The sequence below is a fragment of the Erythrolamprus reginae genome, chromosome 3 (genome assembly GCF_031021105.1).
Source record: "Erythrolamprus reginae isolate rEryReg1 chromosome 3, rEryReg1.hap1, whole genome shotgun sequence".
Lineage (NCBI taxonomy): Eukaryota > Metazoa > Chordata > Lepidosauria > Squamata > Dipsadidae > Erythrolamprus > Erythrolamprus reginae.
In genome coordinates, this window is record NC_091952.1 from 217,259,087 (window position 1) to 217,274,249 (window position 15,163).

Consider the following 15,163-nt stretch of genomic DNA (forward strand, 5'->3'; position numbering starts at 1 on the left):
GTATATATATATGTATGTGTGTGTGTGTGTGTGTGTGATTATATAGTCTATGTTACAGCCATCTAATAAAATGGATTCCTCTCCTTAGAATTCCTCTCCACACCTCCAAGGTTTTTTATTTGCTGTCCAGTCTCTAAAGACATGTCAAAGAAGGCCCTCATGGAGGCAGCAATACAGCACCTGCTAGACATTCAGGCTATCCAGCGGGTCTCAGAGGTGACCTGGTCCTTCAATTGATGGATGTCCCTGGACTACCAGTTGAAAGACCCTATATTAGTGATGATAAACTTTTTTTCCCTCGGGTGCCAAAAGCTCTTGCACATACACTATTGCACCTGCGCACGTGCCCAAACCCATAATTCAGTGCCTGGGGAGGGTGAAAATTGCACCCCGGAGGCCCTCCTGTAGGCCAGAAACAGCCCATTTCCCAACTTCTGGTGGGGCCATTTTTCACCCTCCCCAGTCTCCAGAGGCTTCCCTGGAGTCTGTGGAGGGAGAAAACACCCTCCCCTATCCCCTTGGAGGCCCTCCAGAAGCTGAAAATGCCCTCCGAGAGCCTCTTATGAGCCAAAAATCAGCTGCCCAGTATGCACATCCATGCTGGAGCTGAGCTAGGGCAACAACTTGTGTGCCGGCAAATATGGCTCCGCGTGCCACCTGTAGCACATGCCATCACTGGACTCTATCATCAAAAAAGAGGGAGAAAATCATAATCACACATCAAGACCAAAACCTCACATGGGTGTTCCTAAATCTCCCTCAGCAAATTGTTTTTAAATACACAGTATGTTTGCATTTCTACCTAATCATTCTCCCATCGTAATATTCTACTGGTTTGGACAACTAATTTTTCAAATTATTTTTCAGCATTGCAAAAGTTGCTTTCTCTTTTTCTTAACAATACATGTAGTCAATATAATATAATAATATATTACATGATCATGTAAAAGTATTATCAGAAATGAATGTTCCTGGTTAATATTTGTATTTATTATAGCACTGAGAATTTTGCTGTACTAAAATGTGCCTTTTTCTTCCATTTTCAGTTTCAGAGATGGAAGAACCTATCTAAGAAGGACCTAATTTACTATATCAGTCAACTTTAATTCTCCTAAAGATTCTGGCTTTGTTGCCACTTCTTTATCAGGATGGCCGAAAAGGCTACAGGTATGAACAAAAAGACATCCAAGTCTACTCAGTCTCTTCCACCAGAACCAGTGGACATAATCAGAAGCAAAGCATGTTCTAGAAGAGTGAAAATCAATGTAGGTGGACTCAATCATGAAGTTCTATGGAGGACTTTAGATAGGCTTCCACGGACACGTTTAGGAAAGCTCAGAGACTGCAATACTAATGATTCCTTACTAGAAGTATGTGATGACTATAATCTGAATGAGAATGAATATTTCTTTGATAGACACCCAGGTGCTTTCACCTCTATCCTGAATTTCTACAGGACAGGAAAGTTACATATGATGGAGGAAATGTGTGCCCTCTCTTTTGGTCAAGAATTAGATTACTGGGGGATTGATGAAATATATTTAGAGTCCTGTTGCCAGGCAAGGTATCATCAGAAGAAAGAGCAAATGAATGAAGAATTAAGGAGAGAGGCAGAAACAATGAGAGAAAGAGAAGGTGAAGAATTTGATAATGCTTGCTGCCCAGACAAAAGGAAAAAACTCTGGGACTTGTTGGAAAAGCCCAATTCATCAGTGGCTGCAAAGGTAGGAGCAGATCCTTTAGAGTTTGTTCATGTTGCCTATTTATATTAATTAAAAAAGCATTTGTATGATTCATTCAATATATTTATAATAAGGATTACATACCCTGAAAAGGTGTTTGTTAAATTGAAAAATATATTTTATTTCAAGACATTATGTGGGCAGTCTCTACGGTCAGAGTTTTGAAGTTTATCACATCAGATTTTTTTCTATATATTTTTCATATATATATAATTTTAAAAAATCAGCAAAAACATTATATATATATATGTGTGTGTGTGTGTGTGTGTGTCACAATGTTTTTGCTAAATTTGAAAATTAAGGGAACCAGGATGGATTTATTTCGGCCTTATTTTGGCCTCATCAGCTAGCCATACTCACTGGGACTTGAACCTGCAACCTCTAGGCTACAGTATCCAATCCCTTCAGTTCTGCACCAGGGAAGGGTTATATATTTTTGTGTCGAATCACCCTGGTGTATTGAAGGAACATCACAGCTCCTTATTCCTTATATGTATATGGTATATATATGGTATATGGTATATATATTTAGAATTCATGGGATGTTTCTTTCAGTATAACAGGAGCAGTTATGATCTGCAAGGTAATAAGAAGTTAGAATGTTCATGACATCAAAGTTGTTTTGATATATTATTAAATCAGAAATATTTGCTTTTATAATGTACAATGTTATTCCTAAGTATATTATTTTGAACTCAACAAAACTTTCAAGATAATTTGATTAGCCTAATTTGGCTTTCATGAATCCTTGTACAAACAAAGTATTGAATAAAGCATAATTTATGATAATCCAGAATTGCTAAGCATCCCACTTATTGTTAGTATTAGAGACTGATAATGTTGATAAATGATGTCAGATTACCCTTATTTGCAAGAACAATAAAACTCACCAGAAATATGAAAAAGCAATCGCTTCCTTTTGAACCGAAATCTAAACCCTGGAGATTCATTTCCCTAGTAAACCAAGGAACTAGAAATTAATTCCACCATTCCAGTACACAATCTGGTTTGCTTGGAGAGAGACAATCAGGATTCCCGTCGGAAATGTTATGTTATAAAGGTTTTGCTTTTCCATTGGTTTCTGCTTAGTTTTATTCTTTCCATGAGTAGAAAGAATTAAGTGGGGATTGATTGGGCTTTTTATACAAATATGTTCTCATCAGTGGTGAGCAACATTTTCAGCATTCTGGATTATTGTTACTTCAAATATTATTAAGTATTAAATATGTAACATTATACTTCATTGTATCTTATTAATACAAAATGCCTCCCCACTTAGATCAGTTGTTCATGAGACACTGGCTGTGTTTTATGGTTTTGGTTAGTGTTTCCTTTGATTGAATTCTGTAGAGGTTCAATTGGTGATGAATAGGCTCTTGAGTTTGAGAAACCTTTTAAAAAGTAAATATGCATCCTGCATATTTTTCTACAAATACATTGTTATTGATTGGTGTGAAAATGAGTAGGGTTGAAATCTTTTTAAACAGGCAAGCTTTGGACATTTTAACTTGTGTGAAGTGCAACAAAGTGTGCTTTTAAAAAATGCATGTCTGTTATGACTTGTGTTCATTACAAATACAGGGTCACATCACAAGTTGTCATGAGAAAATGTAAAGAAGTCTTCTTTAGCTGCTAAACAAATAAGAAAGAACCAAACCACAATACCACCAACCCTCTGGATAACAGGTTTCTTTTTGTGCCTTTTAATTGTATTGTACCCAACCCATCCATACACAAATTTAAGATATACTGGCTTCATTTCCAAGGAGGATTTTTGCAAGAGCCACCTATAAATCTTCCACATTGATCTGAAAACTCTGACAAGCATGTAGGAGTTTATCAGCAGATGGGGAATCAAGAAATTCCAGGGGTATCTGCAAGATGTGATTTATAAAAGGCAAATGTACAGCTGTAAATTGAAGCTCCATCTGTTTTTTATGTGCAATGTATATACAAAATGTACACCAAGAAACATGCAACATTTCTATCACATCATTGTAGACACTGTCTTGAATATTGTGAGGAAAATTTGGAGATGTATGCCTAGCTTAGCAGGCTATCCTAGATTTTTAGGCCCATTCAGAACTAGATTGCAATTCTAAAGAGAATAAATGCAGGAGTTGTGTATGTGTGTTTATAGCAGTTAAGGCACCAGGGTAGAAAACAGCGGACTGAGTTCTAGTTTCTTCTTAGGCACTAAGCCAATTGGGTGATATTGGGCCAATTACTCTGTCTCAGCCCTAGGATGGAAGCAATGGCAAAGCACTTCTGAAAAAATTAGCAACTTCAGGGACTTGTCTAGGCCAGTGATGGGGAACATTTTCCCCCTTGGGTGCCGAAAGCACGTGTGCACACAGTATCGTGCCTGCATGAGTGACCACACCCATAATTCAATGTCTAGGGAGGGCAAAAATTGCCTCCCCTTCCCCTCTGGAGGGCCTCTGGAGGCCAGAAACAGCCTGTTTCCCAACTTCTGGTGGGCCCAGTAGGCCCGTTTTTTTACCCTCCCCAGGCTCCAGAGGGCAAAAACGCCCTCTCTGGAGCCTGGGGAGGGCAAAAACGCCTTCCTTCATCCCCCCGGAAGCCCTCCCAAAGCCTCCATGTGAGCTGACATCAGCTGGCCTCTGCACACATGCGTCTTGGAGCTGACGTAGGGCAACGGCTCGCTGTCAGGAGATATGGCTATGCGTGCCACCTGTGGCACCCATGCCATAGGTTCACCATCGCTGGTCTAGGCAGTCACAGGAGATGAAAGTTGACTTGAAAATGCACACAGACAAGGCCACAGATTTCTGACTGGTTCTTCCCTCTTCTGCCACTTAGGGTACCAATTCAGCTTGCTGTGATTTTTTTCTCTAGGAGCTCTTTCAGTAGTTCACCTGTGTGTTTGGGACGCATCTCATAGGTCTGACAGTAAATGTAGGTTACATGTATATTGAAGGGTAACTTTTTGCCCCAGAGAGGTAAAGCATTTATGTCTGTGAAGTCAAAACTGAGGGACTTGTCTTTTTGGTACAGTAATTCCGTGCATCAGATTAGCAGTTTCCTATCTGAAAGCAACAGGTGCCAGCTTTTATCTTTGTTGCATATGATTCTGCCGACATTTGTTCTGACTGTTCAAACAGAACTGGAAGTGCTGCGACTGCTTAATAGAATCCCTCCTATAATTTGTTGTTAATTAGCCCTGCACCCAAGATCCCAGGGACTAGTCTATGGGAGATGGGCCATGTCATTGAGCTGACGCATGAAATCTCTACAAAGCAAGGCAAGATCAACATTCTATGCAACATAGGCAGTTCAATGATCCAAAATCCATTCATGTTAGGTTTGCAACATGCTGCTTTCCTTGCATAAGGAAAGGAGGACCTTGGAACGAAGCCAGCTTTATCTGGGAAATTCAATGGTGTGATTTTTACATCATCTGATACTTAACTCTATCTTGGAAAAATGCAAGGACAAAGGATAATTTGGCTTTATCACTTCGGGGGTACTATATTATTATTTATTAGATTTGTATGCCACCCCTTTCCGAAGACTCAGGGCAGCTCACAACAACAATAAAAACAATATTATATTGGCACAAATCTAATATTAAAAAAAACCAAAAACTAAAAACCCTATCATAATTAAAAACCAAACAGCACATACATACCATACATAAATTATAATAAGCCTGGGGGAAAGGTGTCTCAAATCCCCCATGCCTGGCGGTATAGGTGGGTCTTAAATAGTTTACAGAAGACAAGGAGGGTGGGAGCAGTTCTAATCTGCGGGGGGAGTTGATTCCAGAGGGCCGGAGCCGCCACAGAGAAGGCTCTTCCCGTCGGGCCCGCCAGACGACATTGTTTAGTCGACGGGACCCGGAAAAGGCCAACTCTGTGGGACCTTATCGGCCGCTGGGATTCGTGCGGTAGCAGGCGGTTCCGGAGGTACTCTGGTCCAATACCATGTAGGCATTGTATATGTATATCCACATGTTGAGTCTTTATCTTTCTTTACAAAAGGCTTTGGAAAGATGCTACAAAGTGGGTGTTGAGGGAATTACTGCTTCTTCAAAGAGCTGTCATTTCCAGGGTTTCCTATGTAAAAGGAATTATTAATGTACCAATTTAACGTTTCAGTTTGAACAAATGGTTTGAAAGAAATAGCAAGTTGCTGACTAATATATACAATTATAAAGCATCAGAAACCTTAATGCCTATTAGCCAGTCTATAGATAAAGTGAAAAATTTAGTGCAGTCTTTAAGACCTGGCGCAAATACTCATCTGCATTTCAGAGTACAGCAGGGAAGTGATTTATTATTCTTTAGCTGTAATTAATGATTTATTATTCTAAACCTGTGTGTTCATTGTTCTAATATGTCCACAGACCTAAGAAATAAAAAGGCACAGAACTGTAGTTGCTGATTTTAAAATTTACAGTTCATAGTAAGGACCTTAACTTTCCATTTCTGAAATATAAAATAAACTCCCCAATCAAATAATTTTCCAACCTATGATGTCCTCTTCTTGTGTTAGATAGCGTGAATAAAATATTCAGAAATTGTGGAAACTTCTTCCCTTTAGAATGCTATAGGGTCATTCATTCTTCTGAAGAATAAAGCACATATTTAGAAGTATTTTTTTATAATTCTGAATATGAGTATGAGCTGTGATATTCCACGATGATTTGTAGTACATCTGCTGAAATATTCCAGATTATAACACTGCCTTAGTATTTTCATTGTATTTATTATTAGACTTATATCCTGGCTTTATTTCATACAACTCGAGGTGATGTTCATACTGCACACACTTCCTATTTTGTCCATAACAGAAAGTCTATGAGTGAAGTGCACTGAGCAGCAGAGGCTGGCCAGAGTCACCCGGTCAGTTTTCATGCCAACTGTAAAGCAGGATGAGAATTATGATCTCCTAGATTCTAATCCACCAACCCAAACTGGTTCTCAGTTATGGCTCAGATGTGCTAAAAAGCTATAGGTGAAGTTAGAAGAGCTCTCCTACCTGACCTAATAAGATTGAGTTTGCTTTCAACATGATGGAATCTAATGCAGAGGTTTAAGCTTTTAGTGATGGCATTGGCATTCTGATATAATATCGAATGAAGGAAATTGATGTATGCTAGGACTTGATGACATATAATCAATCCATCAAAAGAAATTGTAAAACCTGATGCTAGATGATTAGCCATATGCTGCTACAAGATCAGGGGCATCTAGAAAGCCACAACTTCATCATTTCCAGATGGTCAAATCATCCTGAAATAGTACAGTGAAACCTCATTTTATTAGACCTTGATACAAAAACTTCACATGTACTGTCCAAACGTTCACTGTGATTTATGCTACTTGCATTGTCATTTTCTCAAATGAAGCAAATTGTCATTTGTATTATTTTCCATTATTTGGAAATGGGATGCCTTATTCTCCAATTAATACGAGTGCATGAAAATCAGAATTTACTCTATATTAATATTGCACATGTCTCACAACATATTTTTGGACTGTTTGCTATTGACAAAATTAGTTTTAACATTTAAATCCATATTGTACATAGATCGGATACCCCCAAACTCTGAAGAGGGGAGAGGGTGGTGGTTCTGCATGAGTGTCAAATAAGTATGCGCTCACAGCTCTATTGGCACAAGTGGGCACTCGTGCAAATGGAGCATGGATGCACCTTCCCACTGCTCACACGTGGACATGCGCATGCTTACTTGCAATTGTCCACCACTTCTGCAGTCCAGTTCCAAATTGCTCAAAGCCTGGTTGTTGGCCGTTGGCCGTTGGCCAGGGGCTGAGGACCCCTGACCTTGATTATAGTTCAATCTCTTTTAAAATAATTTAGGGTCATTCCTTGTTTCACAAATGAATGAGAAAGCATTAGCTGTTCTCTGAACATAGACTCTAGATCAGTGGTGGCAAACCTATGACACGCGTGCCAGAGGTGGCACACAGAGTCCTCTCAGTGGGCATGCTGCTGTTGCCCAAGCTCTGTCTCAGGTCTCTGCTGTGCATGTGTGAGCACCGCCTGCTGCCAGCTGGTCTTTGGCTCTCTGTTGCACACCTGCATGGTGCACGTACACATGTGTCTGTGCCTTGCAGTTTGGGTGGGGCACATGCGTATGCAAGGAGTGTATGTGCATGCACAGGGCAGCATCCCATGCCTTGCAATTTGGGTGCACTTGTACTTTGGGCACTTGGCGCCTAAAAGACTCACTTTCACTGCTCTAGATTGTTTCTTTAAAGTTCCTTTAAACTGTAAAAAAGGAAGGAAGGGAGGGAGGATGGAAGGAAGGATAGAAGGGAGGGAGGGAGGGAGAAAGGAAGGAAGGAAGGAAGGAAGGAAGGAAGGAAGGAAGGAAGGAAGGAAGGAAGAGGTTTTTCCCATCATGTCCGACTCTAGGCAGCAGTGCTCATCTCCATTTCCTAGCAGAGGGAACCAGCATTATCCGATGATACTTCCATGGTAATGTGGCTGGCATGACTGTAAGCTGAGGACCACAGAAGGCTACCCAGCTATTTATGTTACATGCTTTTAAACTGCTAGGTTGGCAGTAACTGGGGCAAGAATGGGAGTTTACCCCATCATGTAGTACTTGGGCTCAAACTGCCAACCTTCCGGTCGATAAACTCAATATCTTAATTTATAACTTAATAAACTTTAAATTCTGTTAAATGCCTTGGGATATATTAGAGAATAGCAATTATTTTAGCCCTGGGTTGATAAGTTCAGTTAGGTCAATGTTTCTATGACAAAGCAAATTACAAAGTTTTGACAGCCTGCTGGCAATAAAGCAAGGCTGATAATAAAGCAGATGGAACACTGTATACATTGTTATAATCTTTCTTTCCTCCCTAGTTACATATTATTTCACAAAATAGATAGGTATTATGAAAAAATGGTTCTGTTGGCATTGCCACAAAAAAGTTATGGTTATGCCCCCAAAAGAAAATGCTCTCTAATGAGAGCATGCAGTCTTACTTCTTACATTTTAATAGGGGATGGATAAAGTATGCATTCCTAGATGAACTTTCTTTTTATTGTGACTTCTAAATATAAATTCTAGCTTAATCCAAGATCAAGCAAAGCCTTGCTAATGGATTTGTCAGGTATCCAGGTGATCTCTGCTAAGACGGAGTGCAGAACAGAAACATAAGGATGATGCATATAGAAATGAAAGCTAGAAGTGCCTTAAATATATACTGAAATTTTTCTTTTGTGTCTGTGTATGCATGTTTGCAGTTCCCTCCCAAATGCATACATACAGAAAGAATTGGGAAATAGGGAAAGTTTATTATCAGGATAACAGAAAAGGGGAAAGATATATTTCAAAATGGGGAAGGAGAAAGATATGTCCTGAGGAATCTTTTCTTTTGGCCTTTTTCTTGAGAGTAAACATCTTCACTGGTTTCCTGATAAAAACATTCACAAGCTCATGGTCTATCGGGTTTTATACTTGGTTCAGCTGTAAACCTCAGTTCTGCAGACATTTTACAGGGTCAGGATTAGCTTAGCTAGCAGCTCAATTAATTCCTTTATTGCAAATTAAACTACATATATCCTGAGGATTTATCCATGCATTAGACAAAAATCAAACTCCTTGTATAGGTTAATTTATCAAAGTTTAAGTTCTGCCTTTTCCCTCTTGCCTTTCCAAATCAACAAATGTGTGCTTTATGGCCTTGAAAGATACTCATCCTTCTCTTGTGTTAGAACCCCAGGTTTGTGCCTTGCCAACTACATTCCTTACATCCTAATATTTGTATTGTAGTACTCTACTTGTTGAATATTCCCACAAACAATATCATATCTATCTTACCTTCTTCAGAGAAGCATCTCTTGCACGCTTCCCTCAATTATTACATTTATTCTTAGTAATCTTAATAAGTGCAATAATAAATGTATTCTCAATATTAGAAATTACAAAGAAGTTTCATGTGAGGTCCACATGTTATATATTAGGAATGCAACAGAATGCCAGCTGATAATTGATTTTGTTTTCAAAGCTGTTGTATCTATGGTTGGGTAAGTCAATTATTAAAATATTATTTACCATCTGTGGTTTCTAAGCAAGGTATTGTGTAACTAATGATTCAGCATTATTTTTAGCTGGCACAACTATGAAAAAATAAAACCAGTATCTGAGCTATCTTATCTTAGCAACGTTTTAATGCCTTAGTGAATTATGTATAAGGATTCTTTTTTAAGTCATTGCTTGGATTATTTGCTAATATAATAGGGCAATAGTACCGTATTACAGCATATTTTGGGGTGGAAGGAGACATAATAATTGCTTAAAAGTAGCCTTAAGTGTACAGTTCTTCATAGCTCAGTTACTGTAATACCAGGATTCTGATCCATAACAGTCTATTTGTGACCTCCAACAACCAAGCAATGACTCTGCTGTTCATCAAATTTGGGAAAAGGATATTTTCTGCCATAAGCTAGGGGGATTAAAGGGCTGCATTGGTTTTGCAGCTTTGGATAATGACTTATGTTTTAAATTCTGTGGCAAATTTCATTACCTAGATTCCCCAAGCCTAAAATCCAGGATATTTGTTTTATATCATGAGTTAAATATTAACAAAAGTTCCTCATTGAAAACTGAGAGACCTAATGGCTCCATTACAAAACTTTCTAGACAGTGTTTTATTATTTTTTGCCACTTTAATTAATGACCCCAAATCTAAGACGTGTCAAGTAGCTTAGCATTATAAATGGATCTTTACGTCATGTGACATTTACAGTAATTAGACAAGCATATTTGATGCTGTCTTTCACAGAATGGCATGGTTGTCTTGTGAGTAGTTAGTTACTCATTGTTTGGAACAGTGAGGTAAGGTTACAATGCAATTAATGGAGTTTTTAGAAATAATGTTCTAGGGATGTCTGAGGAACATAGCAAATTCACAAGATATTCCTGGGCGCTGTCTTTTACATGGTGATTGCTGGCTTGCCTGCATGATGTAATAGCACACTTGGGCGGACAAATGCCAAAGACAATATGGTTGAAGAAGTTTGAATGTGTGTGTTGTTTATACCAGCAAATAAATGCATGGATTTATTGGATGCTATTCCACAGGAATATCTTGAAATGGGATGGATACCTTACAATTCTGCAACCCTCACTGCTTTGATATATTAAAGCCTGACTACATCAGAATGTCACAGTTGTGGAAAGAAAAAGAAAATGTCTTATCAGAAAAGTCCAATTGAATTCTTAAACAGAGACCATCTCTCTCCTAAATTGAGATGAATTGAACGGAAGTCATAGGGGGTAACGCTATTGTTAACTGAATCCATTGAATGCATGAAGCCAAATCATGCATTCAGATATGTCTCCGACTGTAAATTGCTGGATTAGTGAATATATTCACTGTAGGATTTAATATCCTGCAAAAATAAGTGTTGCCTGATAATAATAGGAAATAACTGTTCAGTTAGATGACATAGTTGTTTTAAGGCTTACCTTTCAAAAAATAAAATTGGCAAATTTGGATAAACCCCTAAGGAGATAAAAGTACAGTACTTTAGAAAGATGGTTTGATTAGTTTCTTTAGTGTGGGAACTGTGAAGTGAAAAATGGCAAGATAGAATGTACCCTTCCTAATTTGTTTGCTTGTTTACTTGTTTATTCCTACAACTCATGTGCTATTTTTAGCAACTTACACTATTAATACCAAACATTAGAAATAAAAATGATTAGAAAAGGGGAATCTTCTCTGAAAAGCTGTAGAGTTGTTGAAGATGTCATTCTCTCCTTTATGGGGTGCATCCTTCCCATATTGGACAGGCAGATTTTACTCAGGAAGGGTGAATACGGAAATATTCAGATTTTGAGTAATGTAATGTTTTGATGGTGGCAACCAAATGCCTTGAAATCTACCTGAAAGCTGTCAATTGGTATTACACCTGTAGTAGTTATTTTATGTAGTAAACCTCAATGCATCTATAAATACCCAGCCTACTGTATATGGAGATTACCAGTCATCTAGGTCATGGTTGTTCCAAAGGTAGTTTTTCAAGAGGCTTCCTAGTTTTTCTTTGGATATGTTTTGCTTTTCATCCAAAAAACTTCTTTAGCTCTGACTGGAGACCTGAAGAAACGTTTTGGATGAGAAGTGAAACAAATTCCCAGGAAAACTCACACACTGAGTCTGGACCAGTCATTCTCTCCCAACCATGCCTCACGTGATAATTGTTGTGGAGAAAGTAAGGGCAGTAATGCTTCCTTGAAAGGAAGGGAGTCATCTTTTGGCTTCAGTTGCTCTAGTTCGTATTATCAAAATGTTTATGTTCTTCCCTGAGTGATGAAAACCAACTATTGCAATAGCATAACAACAGCAAGGATCTTCCCTACTTCCAGAAGTGATTGTGTCCCCCAGATTTCATATTTCAGATTTCATTTAGCTTATATTGAGTGCCAATTGACGCAACCACAAAGGTTTGATAGTGCTTAAAATAGCAGGGGGTAGGACATGCTAGATTTATTCCCAAGCCAAGGACAGCAAAGTAACAATAATAAAATTCCGGATGTCAGTAGTCAAATCTAGGATGGACTTTTGGAAAAGAGCTGGCATTCTTTACATTGCCCCGATCCTTTTAATTCATCTTTGGCTGATGTAAAACTATGCAAGCCAGTCTCCTTCCTGGGAATGGTTTCAGATTACAGCTTGTTCTATTATATATTAAGAATCTGGTCCATGTTTTTCTTGATAGTTTTGTTCCAGAGTAGTATAATCGTATTGTTAGGTCTGTCGATCAATCAGATTTAGTGGTACATAAGTTCTACTGAAGAAAATTATTGTAATTTATTGAATATGTTGGTTTACTGTTAAAATGAAGAGAATAATCTGCAAATGGTTTCTCAATTAGGTTTGTTCCAATTTATTCTTTCCTAGAGTGGTACTCTCCCATATGTTAAATTTAGGGAAGTTGATTTTTTTCCCGTATTGGAAAGTGCTTATTCCAAAGTACAGGTGGTCCTCAATTTATTATAACAATTGAGTTTATATTTATATAAAACTTATATTAGAATTTATATTGCTAAGTGAGAAATCTGTTAAGTGGGTTTTTCTCCATTTTACGACTTTTCAATGTTAAGCAAATCATAGCAGTTGTTACATTAGTAACATGGTTGTTACGTAAATCTGGCTTCCCTGTTGCTTGACAGAAGGTCACAAAAGGTCAGCACATGAGCCCGGGACACTGCAGTCATTGCAAATATGAACCAGTTACCAAGCATCCAAATGTAAATCACACAACCATGAAAGTGCTGCACAAATTTTCATTTGTCAGTGAAAAATGGTCATGAGTCACTTTTTTCAGTGTCGTTGTAACTTCTAATTGTCACTAAGTGAACTGTTGTATATAGAGGACTACTTGTACTAGAACACAAAAAAACATCCTTTAAATACATTGACTCATCTTATTTGAAGGCTTGCGTAGCCATTGATGTTTTAGACCAGAGGTGTCAAACTTGATTTCACAGAGGGCCATATCAGGGTTGTCTTTGACCTCGGTAGGCAGGGTGGACATGGCCAGAGTGGGTGTGGTTAGCTCAACATCACTTTAAAGGGCAGCATGCAGCCCTCCCAAGCTCTGTTTCCACTGGAAGTGGAATGCAGGCCAGTCTTTCACTGTTTCCAGGGTGTCCCCTCAGGCCAGATCTAAGCACCCCGCCGGCCGGATGCGGCCTCTGAGCCTTGAGTTTGATACCCCTGCTTTAGACAAATCTGCCCTTCTAATCCTAGTCTTAGTCTTGCCAAAAGCTGTGCAGTATGGTACTTTAAATGATCAAGTATTGACGATGTTATTTTACTGGTTTCATTTTTATGTTTTCATTTCTGCCTTCCCACTTACATCTTCATATATGGCTTAAGGTAGTTAATATAAATCAGTTGAACAATCATTTGTGTTCCCTTAAATATATTGGAATAACATTGGGCTGACAAGTTGTTATCTTAACCATACAGCAGTTTCTCGTTGGCAAAGGCATTTGCATAGGCAAAGAATACTTGGCTTCGGATATTTGTGTTCTTGCTATGGAAACTGAGAGGTTGTGAAAGCTGAATGGAAGCTGAAGTTCAACATTTATGGAAAACACTGCTTGCATATAAAGAGCTTAGCCCTTGGTTCAAGGATAATTCCTAATAATATTTCACTATGTCCACGCAGTTGATTATTTATTTTGTTCTTTGACCAGTAGTAGAAAACATAAAACAACAACACTAGTCATAGGATTTACAGCTGTAACTTCTGAATGGCCATTACGTACAAGATAATAACAAATGTATAATTAGGAAGTGCTAATATGTCCAAGTGCCGGCTCTATGTTGGTTGAGGCAGGCAAGATTCCCTTGGGTACCATTTGTTGAGGGTCAAGGGAAAGGGAGGGTTTTCCCTTCTCTTCCTGCTCAAGATCCCCATGTACAATTGGTGGGCCACTGTGTGACACAGAATGCTGGACTGGATGGGCTTCAGCCTGATTCAGCATGGCTCTTATGTTCTTATGTTCTTAATATGAAGCACATAAATATAAAATTACTGCTAAATCTGAAACCTGTAAAAATCTAAATGCCGCAATTTGTTTGTTTGTTTGTTCGTTTGTTTGTTTGTTTGTTCATTTGTTCGTTCGTTTGTTCGTTCGTTCATTCATTCATTCATTCATTCATTCAGTTAGTTAGTTAGTTAGTTATTAGATTTGTATGCTGCCCCTCTCCGTAGACTTGGGGCAGCTCACAGCAATAATAAAGACAATGTAAAAACAAATCTAATAATTTAAAAAACACTAAAAACCCCATTATTAAAAGCAAATGTACACACAAACATACCATGTATAAACTGTATAGGCCCAGGGAAGATGTCTCAGTTCCCCATGCCTGACGGCAGAGGTGGGTTTTAAGAAGTTTACGAAAGGCAAGGAGGGTGGGGGCAGTTCTAATCTCCGGGGGGAGCTGGTTCCAGAGGGTTGGGGCTGCCACAGAGAAGGCTCTTCCCCTGGGTCCTGCCAAATGACATTGTTTAGTCGACGGGACCCAGAGAAGGCCAACTCTGTGGGACCTAACCGGTCGCTGGGATTCGTGCGGCAATGCTAACATACAATGCTGTAATTTAATATATGCATGCGCAAAGGTAAAAGAAGCCAAATGGTGGCATCCAGGTGGGTGGGGGAAGCCTTGCACTACCGTCACTACTGGCTCTCCGACGATCAGCAGGCATGCCCGAACTGGGTTGATTCCACCCCTGTTTGGTGCTCTGCCTAGATCAGATTTATGCTGCATATTCCATATATATCTTTAGAGAGAGCACTTCTTTCTTCTAACTTGGAGAAAGTTAATGGAACATAAGAACACAAATAATGTTAATTTGTCAGATCTAATTTTCTTTCCAAATGGTTTAATATTTATATACCAGCA

General features: G+C 38.7%; 1 protein-coding gene across 1 annotated transcript in view; it reads left to right on the forward strand.

The window, feature by feature from the left end:
- Positions 1 to 1,148: 1,148 nt before the first annotated feature.
- Positions 1,149 to 15,163, forward strand: part of KCNB2 (potassium voltage-gated channel subfamily B member 2) — a 174,428-nt gene continuing 160,413 nt past the window's right edge. Inside the window, exon 1 of the mRNA XM_070747933.1 lies at positions 1,149 to 1,724. Coding sequence (XP_070604034.1) covers positions 1,149 to 1,724 — 576 coding nt within the window. The remainder of the gene's footprint in view (positions 1,725 to 15,163) is intronic.